Source organism: Arachis ipaensis, chromosome B07 (genome assembly GCF_000816755.2).
Source record: "Arachis ipaensis cultivar K30076 chromosome B07, Araip1.1, whole genome shotgun sequence".
NCBI lineage: Eukaryota > Viridiplantae > Streptophyta > Magnoliopsida > Fabales > Fabaceae > Arachis > Arachis ipaensis.
In genome coordinates, this window is record NC_029791.2 from 6,364,552 (window position 1) to 6,384,576 (window position 20,025).

General features: G+C 34.5%; 1 protein-coding gene and 1 pseudogene across 4 annotated transcripts in view; both read right to left on the reverse strand.

The window, feature by feature from the left end:
• Positions 155–20,025, reverse strand: part of LOC107608702 (chitin elicitor receptor kinase 1) — a 25,570-nt gene continuing 5,699 nt past the window's right edge. Inside the window, exons 1-14 of one of the 4 annotated variants that reach the window (XM_016310408.2) lie at positions 4,646–4,758; positions 4,281–4,490; positions 3,732–4,088; positions 3,096–3,129; positions 2,999–3,006; positions 2,700–2,852; positions 2,220–2,374; positions 1,968–2,057; positions 1,625–1,718; positions 1,372–1,523; positions 1,186–1,280; positions 937–1,063; positions 691–789; positions 155–538 (exon numbers count right to left, since the gene is read on the reverse strand). In XM_016310408.2, coding sequence (XP_016165894.1) covers positions 374–538; positions 691–789; positions 937–1,063; positions 1,186–1,280; positions 1,372–1,523; positions 1,625–1,718; positions 1,968–2,057; positions 2,220–2,374; positions 2,700–2,852; positions 2,999–3,006; positions 3,096–3,129; positions 3,732–4,088; positions 4,281–4,401 — 1,650 coding nt within the window. In that variant the 5' untranslated portion in view covers positions 4,402–4,490; positions 4,646–4,758 and the 3' untranslated portion in view covers positions 155–373. Of the gene's footprint in view, positions 539–690; positions 790–936; positions 1,064–1,185; positions 1,281–1,371; positions 1,524–1,624; positions 1,719–1,967; positions 2,058–2,219; positions 2,375–2,699; positions 2,853–2,998; positions 3,007–3,095; positions 3,130–3,731; positions 4,089–4,280; positions 4,615–4,645; positions 4,759–20,025 lie in introns of those variants that run through there. The other 3 variants (XM_016310409.2, XM_016310405.2, XM_021107162.1) reach the window with 3 other exon arrangements.
• On the reverse strand, positions 13,967–18,544 carry LOC107608704 (annotated as a pseudogene).

Sequence of the window (20,025 nt, forward strand, 5' to 3'; positions counted from 1 at the left end):
AATCATTATATCAATTTTAAATCAGATCAATTCATATTTTATATCTCCAAACACAATAATTCATTTCTAATTCAATTCATTTCAAACCAAATCAAATCAACTTCAAAAATATTTTGTTCCTAAACACACCCTTAATGTTTAATTAATTGACTCGTTTTCTCCATAAAGAATTAAATATTTCAATATGCACAAAGTGTTTGTTAATAAACCAGAAAGAACCATGGAAGCTATATCTTGAGAGCATTGATTGTTTATCAATGCCGTAATAAGTTGATAGACAATTGAAATGCATCAATAGAGTGTTTCTTCCCAAATTAGTTTTTGTTTTGCCAAAAAGAACTACAATGTAACACTTGTATATGCATGGTTACTTCTATCTACCAGATACTAGATTCACAAGAGCTGGATTTTCATAGAAGGAAGCAATGTCCCAATTCTCAGTGCTTGAACTAAGTGTCATAAGAGCAACCACCACCGATCTCATCTTCGGACGCCGCTTCGGATCTGCCTCTGTACATGCATTGGCAAGTTGTGCCATCTGCAACCAGAACAAAAAAATATCGACCAAAGCTGTTGAAATCACAAGCATAAAATTGCTTAAAATGCTTGATACATTACTAGTGTACTAGTGGATATTAACATGCCTATATCCTCTTTATATTTGGTAGATTTATATATAGTAGATAATACCTTGAAAACTGAACCAATTGAGTAATTATCTCCAAGCCTAGGATCCACCAGTTCTTTAAGACCTTCTTTAGGTTCTGGCTGATCAAAAACTTCATGAAACTGCCACAAAAATAACCAGAAAAATTGGAAAAAAAGGAACATAAATATAATATGAATTACTTATGTAAAGCCACTAGGCCCTCTAATGTTATCAGTTATCACACACACAAAAGAAGAAGTAATGCATAGTAGGGTATCAAAATTCACCAAAGCTACAAGACCCTTTATTTCAGCACCACCATTGATCACAGCTTCTTTAGCAGAAATAAGCTCATAAAGGACAACCCCAAAAGCAAAGACATCTAATTTAGGAGAAACTCTGCCATATACATACCTGCAAATAAGAGAACAAAATGATTCAATTGTATAATTGCATTTGATCCCTTAAACTAAGTCCATGTTCTGATATGCAATGTGAATGTGTCAATTTAAAGAGATAAACATGATTCATCATACTCTGGTGGCATGTAACCAAATGTGCCTGCCATATTAGCAGTGGGAGCTGAGGAACTTCCAGTATCAATCAGCTTTGCTAGTCCGAAATCTGCAACCTGCAGATTAACTAATACACAGTATCTCACAGAATTATACCACAAAGAAAAAGAGTAACAAGCTCACATAAGTCATCCAAATGTTTCATACCTTTCCATGGAAGGATTTGTCTAATAATATGTTTGCCGACTTTATATCGCGATGGATATATACAGGCTTTGTATGTTCATGAATATATTCAAGTCCCCTGGCTGAATCTAGAGCTATTTGAATCCGGGTAGACCACTGCAAAGGTTCTCTATCTGTAAAAATTCTGTCATTAACTAAGTCCTTACAAAGTACAATCACATTAATGCATCAGCATGAACATGGATATTTGTCTTTTGTCATGTACTCATATCACCTGAATTTCGTAGATGTTCGCTTAAGTTTCCATTGTCAATGTATTCATAAACAAGGAAAAGGAAGTCCTTAACACAATATCCAATCAAATGGACCTACAGGATACCAATAAGTAGAAACAGCATAAGAAAAATAACAAGGTAATATTGAGAAAAAAGAAAATGTTGAAAGCAGTCCACACAATATGGGAACTGCGTCTGAAATTCTGTTTGGGTAGAATGACAAACAACAAATACTGACAGAACTGGTGAAGTTCAAATTTGTCCCCCGAAAAGTTGAATGCTTATTTTATATGAACTTGCAAGGAGAGAAAAGAAAACATGCATTAATATTTGAAAGATTACCAGGTTTAAGTGCTGAACATGTGTCAAAACTTTCAGTTCTGCGAGAAATTCTTTTGATGCTTTCATGTCCATCTTCTTTATTGCAACTTTCTGTGTTATTGGAGAGAATTTCAGTGAAAGTATAAAAGATGGAAACAGTAACAAGTGACAATCTATCCTAATCCTTACAGGTTTATAGCAAATACAACTACAAAAAATATGTGACTTTTCTGTCAAATCTCGTAATAAAATCTAATAACATAGATTATAAACCTTGCCATTCAGCTCTGCATAATAGATTTCTCCAAAACCACCTTGACCAATTTTGTTAGCCAAATTGAAGTTATTTGTGGCATGGGCCAGTTCTTCATATGAAAACTCTGCTGATTTTTCTGCACTTATGTTTGCGAAGCTATTAGGGGCTTTATCTGAAAGAGGGATGATAAGTAAGAGTTACTCGAGTGTTCATGTTCACCATTCTTCTCTTGCATGATATGCAACATAAATTATACTGAAGCCATCAAGAAACTGGAAAGGAAATTTTCTCTAAGCAAAAGAGTTGTCAAATCATTCTTTTAATATTTTTGTTTCAGATGTAAACTAAGTATTTGACTCTCATTTTATATGGTAGCATCATTAAAAACCAACCAAGTCATTAAAAATCTTAACTACCTCCCCATATTCAAATTAAAGGGTTTTCTGAGGGGTTTCAAACTTCAAACAAGTTGTATGAAATATGTCCAAAATCCATACCTTCCCTAGCTCGAGCAGTTTTCCAACCGGAATATTCTGCTCGCAGTTTTTTCTTCCATACCTTCAAACACTTCATATAAACACAAAATGCTGATAACATAATTACTGCTACAACTCCAACAGATATTCCAGCAACAACCCTACGTGGTAGACCTGTTATACAAGAACAAAATATGAGCAGAAAGTACTATTACATTTGTCTTTTAGGATATCCTTACCCTGGATTTGGTAGTGATGTTAAATTCAATGGCAAACAATTATCAATAAGACTACTTTCTTCTGAGTGAGAATTGACAAACCTCCAGAGCTGAAAAGGAAAATGAATGTATTCATAAAGGTTAGCAGGTTATTAGAGAATAGCAGGAAACAATAAGGTTTAACTTTAAAGAACAATACCTTGGGTGAAGAGGCGGATAGTTACCGTTTTCATCTGGAAAGCGAAATGAAAAGAAAATGTGAGGAATTTATCTCAAGTCTACAGTTCCTGATAAACTAATTTGAAATATACATTCATAAGCATGATGCTAATTTATTAGTTATACTCCTGAATGCATTTCTTACCAATGTAAAGATGCCTGTCAAGCAAGGCGAAAATTGATAGACTGTTGGACTGTTTATCATAGCTTTGGAATGACCTTGGTAAGATATATAAAGATTGCCAAATGCAAAATCACCTTGTTTCCGACTGATTAAGATTATACACTTTCAAAGTCCTACTAAATGTCTCGTAACAAACCATTAATCTATGGTCCCATGCCTATCATGGATTCATGGTGGCTTAAAGGGAAGCTATTTTTTCTTTTTTAAATCTATGGAGGGCCTCTGCAAACTAAGCAATTTGAGGTTCAAGTTCAACTGCCAAAAGCCAAACTTCTTAGGAATTAACACAGATATTAGGGACTACTCTACTTTCAGTTCTATCTATAAATGCACCATATACAAAAGACTACTGTCGCAAATCATAACATGTACATAATCCTCATGAATATACATAAGAAGACCTAAGCATGGCATCGAAATCAGAAAGCGAACCTCTGCCGGGAATATAAACTAGACCACTCCCTTTGTTGAAATTTACACCGGGGTTGTATTTCATCAACAACTCAGGATCAAGCTTTGTCTGGTTTGCAATTGACTGCAAAGAATCCTCAGTCCTAAGAGGGTATGTGATGAACAGTCCATAATCTTTGCTAATATTACTGTCTCCACAAGAACAGTTAACAGTCACATTAACCGTTCCTCCAGCAAGAATAGCATCTTTTGGATAATTGTTAGTGTTCTGAAGCCACTCTGTAGTTACTAAGTTGGAAAAGCTCCCACTGGCAATGGCTGAGTAGTTGTCACCTAGAGTAACTGAGTACTGGAATGTGTGGCCCAGAAACTCGCCATCTATATTGCAAATGTTAGAATTTTCTGTGTTAGAACTTCCATAGTTAGGGTTTTATTAATAAAATTATAAAATCTATGAATCAATGGAAGCTCAAACACAAAATTCAAATAATATAGCAAACATTCAAAGATGGCAGATATATACTGAAAAATCAAAGTTTTAATTTGTAAGAAGAGTGTGTGATAGCTCACCATTGATGCAATCACAAGGAATTGGAACGTTTATTCTGGTTTGTGATGGATATGAGTATGAGTATATGCCTTCGTTGTATCTAACAATATCTTCAACTTTGTAAAGAAACTTGGATTGCATGATGTATGAAATATATAGCAGGCTGGAATCATTGTTCCAAAGATAGTAAGAAGCTAAAGCCGAGTCACAGCTCTTGCTACACTTTGATTCTGCACTCAAAGGTAAAGTAATCAGCAACAAGAACAACAATGAAACCATGAAATTGTGTTCCATTGTTAGTGGAACCAAGCTTGTGCAAAGTATGCACATCACACATGCAAAGAGAAATAATAATAATAATAATTTAAAACAAAAAGATTTGTACTCTACGATGTTGGGTCAACGCTGCCCTTGTTGAACTGGTCAAACCCCATCAACATCTATCATTGCTGTTAATGCGAAATCCTCATTTTATTTCAAAACTTCTTTGGACAAGAGAGGTTAAAATTAATTAAAATATTTTTTTGGATATATATATATAGTTATTTATTTATTTTTTATTTGATATTTTATTCTCTTTTTCTTAATTTCCTCTCAAGAGAGCAAATCAAGAAAAATTTTGAAAAAATGAAATAAGGAGGAGAAGATGAAAAAAAAATAAAAAAGAAGAAGATGAAGCGGAAGAAGTTCAGCAAATTCAAGCGAAACGAAACCAAATAAACCTCAATTAAATTAAAAAATAAACCAAAATTATTTAAGAAATAAAAAATTTGGTCAATTCTTAGCAATAGCATCAAGTGAACCTCAGTTAGTTCATAAATGAACCGAAATTAGTTCAGATTTAAACAAGCAGTCAAAAAGACTCAATCATCAACAAAAACAAATCGAATGTACATAGTTGACAAATATCAGAGCTATAACTAACTAAACAAGTTCAGTAAATTCAAACGAAACGAAACCAAATAAACCTAAATTAAACTAAGAAATAAACCAAATTTCTTAAGGAATAAAAAATTTGGTCAATACTTAAAAGTAGCATCAAGTGAACCTCAATTAATTTACAAATGAATTGAAGTTAGTTTAGATTTGAACAAGTAATTAAAAAGGCTTAATCATCAACAAAAACACATCGAATGTATACAACTAACAAATATCAGAATTATAACTAACTAAACAAGCACACATGAACAAGTTCAACTAAATTCAAGTGAAATGAAAACAAATGAATCTCAATGAAACTAAGAAATGAACCAAAATTTCTTAAGGAATAAAAAATTTGGTTAATACTTAACAACAATATCAAGTGAACTTCGGTTAATTCACAAATGAGGCAAAATTAGTTCAGATTTGAAAAAGCAGTAAAAAAGACTCAGTTATTAACAAAAACACATTAAGAAAAAAAGAATGATAAGAAGAAATTCAAATGCAAAAAGAAAGAGGGGGAGGAGGAGGATGAGGTGGTGATGTTGTTGGTGATAACGATAACGAAAGAGAAAAATAACGAAAAAGAAAAATAAAAAGAAGAACCTGCATGCGTGAATTTGAAAGAAGAAGAAGAAGCATGAAGAAGCAATAGCAGCAACAGTGAAATTTGCGCGCATAAATACTTGGTTGGACTTAGTTAGGGTTATGACTTGGACGTAGAGCTTTATTCTTTAGTAATGTGGTTGTAATAATATAAAAGAAAGTCAAAAAGGCCAAAAATTGGCCAATATCAATTAAGTTTTTTAAAATTATTTTATTTATCTTAAATTATAAACCTTAAATTTTCCAATCCTCCAATCAATGAGAATTTGAAAAAAAAAAAATTGACTAATATTAACTAACTAAAAGTTTATTCTTTATACTTTCTTCTAATATAATTAACAAACATGCTACCCCTAGAGTATAGAGGCCATAATATAAAGTTTATCATTTTTAAAGTTGCATTTGTTTATATATACAGAATACTAAAACAGAAAGAAAAAGACATAAAATTATGTGTAAGATATTTTTTCTCTGCCTATAAATAAGAATAAGTTCTAAAGCTTCAATGCATCAATCAAACACAAAACAAGAGAGAAGCAATGAAGCATTTCTTCAATGTTTTGTGTGTAATTTGTTTTGTATGTTAGTTTTCTTAAAAGATAATGAGTATAATAATAGTGTGTGTAATAAAATTATGAGTGATATGAATGATACATATTACAATTTAATTATATTTTTTAATACTAGATACTACAGAGTGTAGTATAAGAATGTCTCACTGTTGTACACTATATTGTAATTATCTTTAAATATAATGAATATTTTTTTGGAGTGTTGGTGGTAGTTTTTTTTGTTCACCAAAAAAAAATTTTACATTAAAATTGTTTATATCCTGACCCAATGCCAAGGCCCAGGACCCAATAAGAGGCACAATCTAAAGAATTGACTCTCGTCCTTCACCGACCTTCCTCCCAAGAAGTCAGTTGTTACTACGACTTACTCTAAAGAAGTCGGGGACTAAGATTAGCTGGCAGATAACACTCATCCAAATAAGTAACTGTCCCTAAAATCTCTCAACCCACTTCCAGGAGGCATATCCCAACTTCCCTGAATAAAGGGACGGTTATTCCCCTCCTAAGGTGGAACTACTCCAACGGTGGTTATTGGTTCACCACTATAAATACACTGACACCCCTCAGGTATTATTAAGTCCCAATACTCTCTAGACTTGCACACACCCTTGCTAACTTAGGCATCGGAGTGTCTTTGCAGGTACCACCCCCCATTACTTCACACTCACAAGTCGGACGGAGGCCCCAAAGCCGCAAACCCGCTCGAAGGCTTCCTTTCTCAGACGATTGGGCCAACCCCACGAGTCCAGCCCATCAATCTTCTGTTACCTATCGTAACAAAAATATTAGTGTTACTCTCTTTTATACCAACATAGGAGCCAGCCTAGAAGAAAACCTAAAGCAAAGATTGACAAAGCTATTACGAGATAATTCCGACCTCTTTGCCTGGAAAGCCTCCGACATGCCAGAGATAAACCCCGAGCTCATGTCCCACAGGCTCTCAGCAGCGAAGGCGTAAGCTCGGTCCAGAAAGGGCTCAGGCGGTGGAAGAATAGATACAAGCGCTCCTAGAGGCCGGCTTCATCAGGGAAGTCAAATATCCGACATGGCTAGCAAACGTAGTACTAGTCAAAAAGCAAAACGGCAAGTGGAGGATGTGCGTTGACTATACCGACCTGAATAAGGCATGTCCCAAAGACCCATATCCACTTCCAAGCATTGATACTCTAGTAGAATCCAGCTTGGGGTATCAATACTTGTCGTTTATGGACGCTTACTCAGGATACAACCAAATCCCGATGTACAAGACGGACCAAGAAAAACATCATTCATCACCCCTAAAGCGAACTATTGCTACGTGGTCATGCCGTTTGGATTAAAGAATGCTGGGGCCACATACCAAAGGCTGATGAATAAGGTGTTTGCTCCCCACCTCGGGAACTTAATGGAAGTCTACGTAGACGACATGTTGGTGAAAACCAAGGAAAAAACCGACCTCTTGATAGACTTCTCGCAAGTTTTCAACACCATAAGATTGCATGGGATGAGGCTAAATCCTGCAAAATGCACCTTCGCGATGGAGGCTGGGAAGTTTCTAGGGTTTATGCTAACCCAAAGGGGGATCGAAGCAAATCCCGACAAGTGCAAAGCCATCCTAGAAATGAAAAGCCCAACTTGCTTAAGAGAGGTTCAACAACTGAATGGCCGACTTGCAGCCCTCTCCAGGTTCTTGGCAGGATCAGCATTAAGATCCCTTCCATTGTTCTCTCTACTAAGAAAAGGATGTCAGTTCGAATGGACTCCAGAGTGCAAAGAAGCATTCCAGGAGTTCAAAAGGTTTTTGAACCAACCCCCAATTCTGACCCGACCTCTAGTTGGGGAAGAACTCATCCTATATTTGTCTGTAGCAGACAAAGCTATAGCATCAGCCCTGATACAAGAAGATGAGGTCGGCCAGCATCCTGTGTACTTCACCAGCAAAGTCCTACAATACCCTGAGCTAAGGTACCACAAACTAGAGAAGTTCGCTTACTCCCTAGTAATAGCCTCACGAAGGTTACGGCCTTACTTCCAAGCTCACACAATAAGAGTCCGAACGAACCAACTCATGAAGCAAATCCTCCAAAAGACGGATGTTGCAGGGAGAATGGTTCAGTGGGCAATAGAGCTCTCCAAGTTTGACTTAAAGTACGAAACCCGGACGGCAATTAAAGCCCAATGCCTCACCGACTTCGTAGCAGAGTATGCGGGAGATCAAGAGGAAAGGCCAACTACATGAGAACTATACGTAGATGGATCCTCAAACAAAACAGGAAGCGGTGCAGGCATAATACTGGTCAATGAAGGGGGAACGCAAATAGAGGTGTCCCTTAAATTCGAATTCCCAGCTTCCAACAATCAGGCAGAATATGAAGCCCTGATCGCAGGTCTAAAGTTGGCAGAAGAAGTCGGTGCGACAAAAGTAAGGATATTCAGTGACTCTCAAGTAGTGACCTCCCAAATAAATGGAGAGTATCAGGCCAAAGACCCAAATATGATTCCACAATCTGTGCGATTAAATAGGCAATTTCAAAGATATTCCAAGTAACAATTATAATGACAGAAATTAAATAATCAGACACCAAAATTTTAGCGTGGGAAAACCCCAAAACAGGGACAAAAAACCCACGGGACCTAGTCTAGAAAAATCTTCCACTATCAGAATAATGGGTACACAAACAGTCTTTTTAATGACACTAGGGTATTTCAACAATCAACAAAATACATAATCAAAACTGATGGAATCAACATAAACCCTCCACAAAGTGGATATCTCAAATCAGGCAAAAGAGAAGGCAATACAACTAGCAAGTTATATCCTAATGTTCATCTCTACACCAGAAATAACATACTAAAATTTCATAAGAAATGGAGCGAATTTACCAAGTCAATGTGATCAAAATGGCAATGCTATTTTCCCCCAATTTTCTTCTTCTCTCGACGCCGAAAACCCCTGTTTCTTTTCTTTCATTCAAAATGAATGAGGCTTTCATTCAAAATGAATGAGGCTTTAATTCTCTCTCTCCCTCTCTCGGTGGCTTAAAGCCACTTTCTTTTATTTTATCCTTTTTTTTTGTTTTAAAAGGTTGTGGGTCCCACTTGAGGTTAGGGACCCACCAACAAATCTCTCCCTCACCAACTCAAGTGGGAATAGGCTATTCCACCAAACCTGCCTTCTCTTTGCAGGAATCAAACTTCACTACAGGTAAACTCTTAGTCAACATATCTGAACCATTATCATCAGTATAGATCTTCTCAAGTGAATATGACTTCATCTCAAGCGCTTGACGTATCCAATGATACATCACCTCTATGTGCTTCGATCTGGAATGAAACATCGGATTCTTACTGAGATGGATAGCACTCTGACTGTCACAAAATAATACAAACTTCTCTTGATTGATGCCTAACTCTTGTAGAAATTTCTTCATCCACAAGGGTTCCTTAGAAGCTTCAACAACAACAATATATTCTGCCTCTGTAGTAGACAAAGCAATACATTTCTGAAGTCGAGATTGCCACGACACAGCTCTCCCTGCAAAAGTCATCATATAACCAAAAGTAGACTTTTTTGAATCAAGATCCCCAGCCATATCTGCATTTGTGTAACCATCCAACATAGGTTGGCCACTCCCAAAGCATAAACAAACTCTGGAAGTACCGTTAAGGTATCTGAGAATCCACTTCACTGCTTGCCAGTGTTCCTTACCAGGATTAGAGAGAAACCGGCTAACAACTCCAACAGCATGAGTAATATCCGGCCTGGTGCAGACCATAGCATACATCAAACTGCAAACTGCGGATGCATATGGAATCTTCTTCATTTATGCTTTCTCTTTCTCACTTGTAGGACATTGCCGTGAACTCAGCTTGAAATGACTAGCAAGTGGAGTACTAATAGGTTTGGAATTACTCATGCTACACCTCTCTAAAACCTTCTCAATATACTTCTGCTGCGACAACCACAGTTTCCCATTCTTCTTGTCACGAGTGATACTCATGCCAAGGATTTTCTTTGCAGGACCCAAATTCTTCATAGGAAATGATCTGTTCAAGTATTTCTTAAGACTTTGAATCTTCTTAGTGTCATGACCAACAATCAACATGTCATCAACATAAAGCAAGAGAACTATAAAATCACCATCAGAGAATTTCTTAACATACACACAATGATCAGAAGAAGTCTTACTATACCCATGACATTCCATAAAGGAATCAAACTTCGTGTACCACTGCCTTGGCGCTTGCTTCAACCCATATAAGCTCTTCTTCAACTTGCATACAAGGTGTTCCTTTCCTTTAACTTCGAAACCCTCTGGTTGCTCCATATAAATTTCTTTATCTTTATCTATGTTACCGTGAAGGAATGCAGTCTTCACATCAAGCTGCTCAACCTCTAAATTCAAACTAGCCGCCAATCCAAGCACAACTCGAATAGAGGATATCTTCACAACCGGAGAGAAAATCTCCTCAAAATCAATACCTTTTGCTCAAAGCCTTTCACAACTAATCGAGCTTTGTACCTTGGCCATGAGACATTTTCATCTGCTTTCAACTTGAACACCCATTTATTTTTGAATGCTCTCTTACCCTTCGGTAACTTCACCAATTCAAACATATGATTCTCATGCAAGGATTTTATTTCTTCTTGCATGGCCTTCAACCAATCTTTCTTATGCTCATCAGACATAGCTTTCTGGTAGCTTTCTGGCTCCCCAGTCTCAGTGTTCATCACATACTCATGAGGAGAGTATTTTTGAGAAGGATGCTGCTCTCTAGTAGATCTTCTCAATTCAAGCTCAACTGGTGGTTCAGGTGAAACTTCAACATCTGGTACCATCATTATCAACTTGTATATCTCCCCCATCAACAAGAGGTCTGGTGGAAGGACCATGTTCATTATCAGCAGAACGTCTAACAGTTACTGTTGACTTATCTGTCTTCTCAAGATCTTCAATAGTTTGGTCTTCAAGAAAAATCACATCTCGGCTTCTAATTATCTTCTTGCTCACCGGATCCCATAATCTGTAACCAAAGTCTTCGTGACCATAACCCATGAAAATACACTGCTTTGACTTTCCATCAAGTTTGGACCTTTCATCTCTTGGAATGTGAACAAAAGTCCTGCAACCAAACACTCGCAAGTGACTATAGGAGACATCTTTTCCTCTCCAAACTTTCTCTGGAACATCACCATTTAGTGGAACTGAAGGAGAAAGATTGACCAGATCTACTGTAGTCCTCGTCGCTTCACTCCAAAAGGATTTAGGCAACTTTGCATGAGAGAGAATACACCTGACTCTATCATTGATAGTGCGATTCATTCTCTCTACAACTCCATTATGTTGAGGAGTCTTAGGAACCGTCTTCTCAAGTTTGATCCCATGTCCTTTACAATACTCTTCAAATGGACCTCTGTATTCACCACCATTATCTGCTTGAACATATTTCAGTTTCTTTCCTGTTTCTCTTTCAACACTTGCATGAAAGTGTTTGAAGATACCGAGCACCTGGTCTTTAGATTTCAAAATAAAAGCTCATACTTTTCGAGAATAATCATCAATAAAAGTAACAAAATATGATGCACTACCTAGTGTCTTAGCATCCATAGTGCAAACATCAGTATGAACTAAATCTAGAACATGTGATCTCCTATGAGGTCTAGAATTATGAAATGATACTCTAGTCAAATAATAATAATAATAATAACAATAATAATTTTTATAAAAAAAATATTATGTGTACATAAAAATTAGTTATCAAATTATTTATTAATTATTATATATTCGTATATAAATATATGTATTATTTAATTTATTTTTAATGTGTATTTTTTATTTCAATATATATACACAGGTAATTATTTTCGATGTAAATATAACATGATTAATTTTTATAATATCTAATTTTACAAATTAAAACACTAAAATAATCATTTATAAATAGGATAAAGTATATTTTTTGTCCTTTAAGTTTGACAAAAAATTTAAAAATATTCCTAAGTTTTATTTTGTTTTAATTTTGTCCCAGAAGTTTTCGATTTGCATCAAATATACCCCTGATGGCTAATTTTTCAAAAAATTTAAGATTGATTCAACAACAATTTCATAAGAACAACCCCTCAACACAAGCAAATTAAGTATAATTTTCATGCATTATTGTTATATTGGTCTTAAATCTTTTGAAAATTTAGCCTCCGATGGTATATTTGATACAAATCGAAATTTTCTAGGACAAAATTGAAACAAAATAAAACTTAGGGGTATTTTTAAAACTTTTGCCAAATTTCGGAGATAAAAAATATACTTTACCCTTATAAATATCTGTCTTTTTATATAGGATAATGCTACATATTCATCTTTTTTGGTTAACCAAGTCCAATCAAATTTGTCTAAGACAACAAAAATCAGTTATGACTAATATTATTTTAAGTTTTTCAGCCATGCCCCCCTTTTTATTAGTTTCTAGACAAAATTAATCAAATAATAATAATAATAATAACAATAATAATTTTTATAATAAAAATATTATGTGTACATAAAAATTAGTTATCAAATTATTTATTAATCATTATATATTCGTATATAAATATATGTATTATTTAATTTATTTTTAATGTGTATTTTTTATTTCAATATATATACACAGGTAATTATTTTCGATGTAAATATAACATGATTAATTTTTATAATATCTAATTTTACAAATTAAAACACTAAAATAATCATTTATAAATAGGATAAAGTATATTTTTTGTCCTTTAAGTTTGACAAAAAATTTAAAAATATTCCTAAGTTTTATTTTGTTTTAATTTTGTCCCAGAAGTTTTCGATTTGCATCAAATATACCCCTGATGGCTAATTTTTCAAAAAATTTAAGATTGATTCAACAACAATTTCATAAGAACAACCCCTCAACACAAGCAAATTAAGTATAATTTTCATGCATTATTGTTATATTGGTCTTAAATCTTTTGAAAATTTAGCCTCCGATGGTATATTTGATACAAATCGAAATTTTCTAGGACAAAATTGAAACAAAATAAAACTTAGGGGTATTTTTAAAACTTTTGCCAAATTTCGGAGATAAAAAATATACTTTACCCTTATAAATATCTGTCTTTTTATATAGGATAATGCTACATATTCATCTTTTTTGGTTAACCAAGTCCAATCAAATTTGTCTAAGACAACAAAAATCAGTTATGACTAATATTATTTTAAGTTTTATTGTTTAACTTGATTAGACTTAATTTATAAAAAGACTTGGATGTGTAGTATTTCTTATATATATATATATATATATATAAGTAAATACTTATTTAGAAATTTACTTCTTATACAATTAGAAGTCAATTCTTATTGAGATTCATAGTTGAAAAAGTTCTTTCAATTAATGTAATTGTTATGGAAAAAAATTAAAATTAATATAAAAAAAGATAAAGAATATTCTTTCGAGTTGATTTCTAAGAAAAAGCACAAATTTCATTTAAATTGAGAATTGATCATTCTAATAACATCTAATATGAAATTTTTAAATTGACTATGAAGTACCAAAAGTTGAGTAAAAAATTGTTGTGGGGTCAAATTTAATAATTTAGTGGAGAAAAATAAATATTATTATCATATATTACTCAAAAAAATTTCAAATCGTAGTGGGGGCGATTGCCCCCACACTGATATACATACATCCGTCCCTGGCTACATTCATCTCTTCTTTGCACAACTTTGCTTGTAGCCGGTGGAGAGTAGTGAGATTATTATCTTCCTTAGCAACAATGAGGGCCCCTTTGATAATCTTGCATTTTCCACTACCAAAGAAAGTACAATACCCCTCTTGATCCAATGCCTTCACTGAAATGAGATTGAACCGCATATATGGCGCATGCCTAACATTCTTCAACTGCAACTTGCATCCCATGTTGGTTTCAAGCCACATATCACCCATAACAATGATATCACACACTCCATTATCTCCCAATTTGATCTTGCCAAATTTTTCAGCAGTATAGGAAGTGAAAAATTCATGCCTCGGAGTGACATGACATGAGGCACCAGAGTCCATAATCTAAGTGGAATTATCAAAGACAATATTAACATAATTTTCATCATATGTGATAAGAACATCTTCATAAATAATAGCAGCAGTTTCTTTATCACTATCTTTACCTTTGTCTTCGTTTCTTCCCCTTGATTGTTCTCTTTTCAAAAATCTACAATACCTCTTGATATGTCCCGGCTTGCCATAATGGTGACAAATGAACTCCTTTCTTGGCTTGTACTTTCCTCTTAACTTGCTTTGACTCTCTGACTTGTCAAAACTGTGAGATTTTCTACTTTGACTTCTCCCCCGTGACTCTGAAACAAGTGCTTCTGACTGGGAGGAGGCATTAGTCAAACCTCACTCTTTTCTTCTGGCTTCTTCATTTAACATGCTCTCTTTCACCATTGCTAACGTCAACTTCTCATTCGGAGCTGAGTTAGTCAGTGTCACAACCAGAACTTCCCAACTATCAGGCAAAGAGCTCAACAACAACAAGACTTGCAACTCATCATTCAAAGTGATTTCATTATTTTTCAGATGGTTCACTGTCTCTTGAAAAATGCTCAAGTGCTCTGGCATTGATTTACCTTCAGTATACTTCATATTGACAAGCTTCCTGATCAAGAATGCTTTGTTTTGCACATTTTTCCTCTCATATAACTCCTTCAATTTGTTCCACATCTTCTCAACATTCGTTTCGGTGTCAACATGTGGATACACGCTAAAATCAAGTCATTGCCTAATCGAAGCAACTGCCTTCCGATTCAATTTCTTCCATTCAGCATCGGATTTAGTACCTTTGGATTTATCCCCCTCCACAGGATTATACAAGTCCTTGTTATACAACATATCTTCCATGAGGGTCTTCCAAATTGAATAATTTTGGAAATTCAATTTGACCATATTCGTTTTATGAGTATTTTCCTCCATTTAATCGGTACAGAGATAAACAACCAAAGCTCTAGATACCACTTTGTTGGAAAAACTCAACAAAGGTTCAAAATAAGAACCTGTCTAACAGCGGAAGCACCAAAAATAAATTTTCCATAACCTGTGCGATTAAATAAGCAATTCCAAAGATACTTCAAGCAACAATTATAATGACAGAAATTAAATAATCAGACACCAGAATTTTAGCGTGGGAAAACCCCCAAAAGAGGGACAAAAAATCCACGAAACCTAGTCCAGAAAAATCTTCCACTATCAGAATAATGGGTACAAAAACAGTTTTTCTAGTGACACTAGGGCATCTCAACAATCAACAAAATACATAATCAAAACTGATGGAATCAACATAAACCCTCCACAAAGTGGGTATCTCAAATCAGGCAAAAGAAAAGACAATACAACTAACAAGTTATATCCTAATATTCATCTCTACACCAGAAATAACATACTAAAATTTCATAAGAAATGAAACGAATTTACCAAGTCAATATGATCAAAATAGCAATGCTCTTTTCCCCCAATTTTCTTCTTCTCTGTACGCCGAAAACCCGTGTTTCTTTCCTTTCATTCAAAATGAATGAGGCTTCAATTCTCTCTCTCCCTCTCTCGTGGCTTAAAGCCACTTTCTTTTATTTTATTCTTTTTTTTTGTTTTAAAAGGTTGTGGATCCCACTTGAGGTTGAGGACCCACCAACAATATCCAATTACCAAATGCAATCTTTGAGAAGCTAACCATATGTTATGTATAAACTCTGTTTTGTGACATTGATAAATATATGAGAAATGCAACAGTTTTGTGAATCTTTCCAAATTAGATTTTATTTTGCAGCAGAAAGAATTACAATGTGACATTTGTATCATTATTCTGCATTGTTAGTCCTATCTTGCAGACAGTATAGATTCAAAAGAGCAGTATTTTTGTAGAAGCAAATCCCAATTCTCAATGTTTGAATTTAGTGTCCCAAGAGCAAGCACAACAGATCTCATCTTCGGACGCTGCCGCGGATCTCTCTCGGTGCATGCCTTGGCAAGTTGTGCCATCTGGAAAGTAGACTAATAGTCATAGCTGTTGAAATCAGAAACACCAAAAGAAGCTTAAATTCTATAATCATAAGTAGTACCTTGAAAACTGAATCAACTGAGTAATTATCTCCAAGCCTAGGATCCACTAGTTTTTTAAGACCACCATTTGGATCTGGCTGCTCAAAAACTTCATTAAACTGCCACACAAGTAATCAAGAAATTACAACACAAGGAATCTATAGTTTTAATTGGTTACATATAATCACTAGGCTATCATTGGTAATACTCCTTCCATTTCAAAATAACTGTAAATTGAAAAATTAAAGTATCTAGACAATCTCGTGATCTAGATACATTAATTTTTCAAATGTCTCAAAAAGTGAAAGTAGTAGTTATTTTGAAACGGAGGGAGTAATGAACAAAAGGGTGAAAAAAAAATCACCAAAGCTACAAGGCTTTTAATTTCATCACCATCCTTGATCACAGCTTCTTTAGCAGAAATAAGCTCATAAAGAACAACTCCAAAAGCATAGACATCTACTTTAGGAGAAACATTCCCAAATATGTACCTGAGAAAAAAGAGAACAGTATAACTGAATTTAATCCCTCAAACCAAGTTCATGTTATGTTCTGACATGTGAGTATGTGAATTTAGAGAGATCAAAATATGATTCATCATACTCTGGTGGCATGTAACCAAATGTGCCTGCCATTTTATCAGTGGGAACTGATGAACTTCCTACATCAATCAACTTTGCTAGTCCAAAATCTGCCACCTGAAAACGAAGTAATACAGGATAGATCTCACAGAATCACTCCGAAAAAGAAAAAACGGTTAAGCTAGCATAAGGCTAGTAAAAAATTTTATTAATTCTTACCTTTCCATGGAAGAATTTGTCTATTAAAATATTTGCTGATTTTATGTCGCGATGTATGTATACAGGCGTTGTACATTCATGAATATATTCAAGTCCTCTGGCTGAATCGAGAGCTATTTGAATCCGGTCTGACCACGACAAAGGTTTTCTATCTGGAGACAGTTTGATTTTATCATTAACTAAGTTCTTATAAATTTCTATCTGAATATGTACTTATATCACCTGAATCTTGTAGATGTTGGCTCAAGTTTCCATTGTCAATGTATTCATAAACAAGGAAAAGAGAGCCCTTAATGCAATATCCAATCAACCGTACCTACATAAGAAAGTAAAGAGATAACATGAGCAAATAATGAAAACAAACTATGAAATATGGCAACTTTGTCTCAAATATGTTCTTTATTTGATCCAAACTTATAAAGAAAAGGAATTAAATGAGAAGGATTACCAGGTTTAAGTGATGAACACGAGTCAACACTTTCAGTTCTGCAAGAAACTCTTTTGATGCTGTCTTGTCCATCTTTTTTATTGCAGCTCTCTGTGTTATCAAAGAAAAATAGAGCCAAAATGGAAAAAACAGAAAATAGTGACAATTGCAAAGTTATCCAAACAGAATTATTGAAGTAAAGTCTAAGAACACGGATCGCAAACCTCGCCATTCAGCTCTGCATAATATATTTCCGCAAAACCACCTTGACCAATTTTGTTTGCCAAACTGAAGTTATCTGTGGCATTGGCTAGTTCTTCATATGAGAACTTTGCTGATTTCTCTACACTGTCACCTATGATATTAATAGGCTTCAATCATATTTTCAATCAAGAAAACAAACTATACTAATGCTTGCATGAAATCAAACTCTTTAAGCAAAAGAGAAAATGAGAGAATCAAACTCTTTTCTTTTCCATATACCTTCCATAACTCGAGTAGTTTTCCGTCTTGTATGTTTTACTGGCAATTTTTTCTTCCTTCTGCAATATCTAACATAAACACAAAATGCTAATATCAGAAGTGATGCTACAACTCCTGCAGATATTCCGGCAATAACCTCACCTCGCAGACCTGCTATGAAGATTGAAGAACAATACATCCTTACCCTGGATCTGGTATTGATATCAAGCTCAAGTGTAATCAATTCTCAAAATAGTACTACTTTCTGCTCACAGAAAATGTCATACCTCTAGTTCTGAAATATAAAACAAAAACACATCATCAAGATTAGCTTTAGCAGGTTATTAGAGATTGAAAAAATGCTATTCATCTTTATATTAAAATAAAATACCTTAGGTGGAAAGGTTCATAGTTACCATTTACATCTGGAAAGTGAAAGGTACAAATAATAATATATGAGATATTAATTTCAACACTAATAATGAAAAATAAATCAACACTAATTATGAACCTTAATACCTACTACCCTTTAATCCATAATCAAACCAATCAAATAACATGCACAAAAACATCTTGAATAAGTACTGATACCTTTCCCAGGAACATAAACCAGGCCACTCCCTTTGCTGAAATTCACACCAGGATTGTATCTCAGCAGCAACAAAGGATCAAGCTTTGTCTGGTTTACAATTGACTCCAAAGAATCCTCAGGCCTAAGAGGGTATGTGATGAACAAACCATAATCCTTGCTAACATTACTGTCCCCACAGGAACAGTTAACTGTGACATTAACCATTCCGTTCTCAGGAATTTCATATCGTGAATAGCTGTTGAGGGATCTCAACCACTTAGCAGTGACCAAGTTGGAAAAACTCTTCCCGGCAATGGATTCATAGGTGTCACCACTCGAAACCGAATATTGGAAAGTATAGCCAAGAAACTCACCATTGATGCATTCACAAGGGAATGGAACATTCACCCTTGTGTAGTCTTTGCCATTTTTGTTGTAGTTAGCAATATCTTGTGGCCTTGTAACAAACCGTGATTCCAAAACTGTTGCAATATATGTGAGGTTAGAACCTGGCCAAAGATAGTAGGAAGCTAAAGCTAAGCCACAACTCTTTCTACACTTTGATTCTGCATTGAATGGTATAAAATCCACCAACAACAAGAAGAAGAGTGATAATAATAATCTGAATCTGGGTTCCATATTCAAACCAAACATATTAGCATGATTTTAGTACCTAGTGTGCTTGTTTGTTTAACTTTCTAATCTTGTTACCTATTAATAATCTCTAAACTTTTAGAAGTTGACTTGATACACTTTCAGTCTTACATATGATTGATGTTGATCCATGTAATTAAATTCAATTAATTAATTAATTACTCAAAAATTTATAATTTTTATAAAAAAAATTTGTTGCCTTGTGCTTAACTGCTTATATACATGGTAGTATTAATTAATTGAAATGTGTAGAGACCGCGTAAACTCCATCATTATACCGTTTTCTTCAAAGTTTATAGTTTGTTTACTCAAATGTTATATCCAAAGAGAAAAATTTTATGCCTTTCCTGTTTTAACTTGTCATGGATGTATATCGATTGTGTTCTTTTCCGTATTGTGTATTTTTAAAAAACTGTTGATGTTTAATTTAGTCGTTTTCTCCATAAAGAATTGAATGTTCCAATGTGGGCTCAATTTTTTCGTTATCGAACCCTTGAATGTGATGTGCTGGATATGAAATTAGGGCGTGCTAGACCAAATGGACAATTTTATGCGAGTAACAGGGATTAGAATTCGGACCGTACGAGTTCTATGTTGCCAAAAGTTGCTAAACAAATTGGAGGGTCCAATTTAGTAGGAGAAATTTGAATTTCACAACATGCAAATCGGACCGTGCGTTAT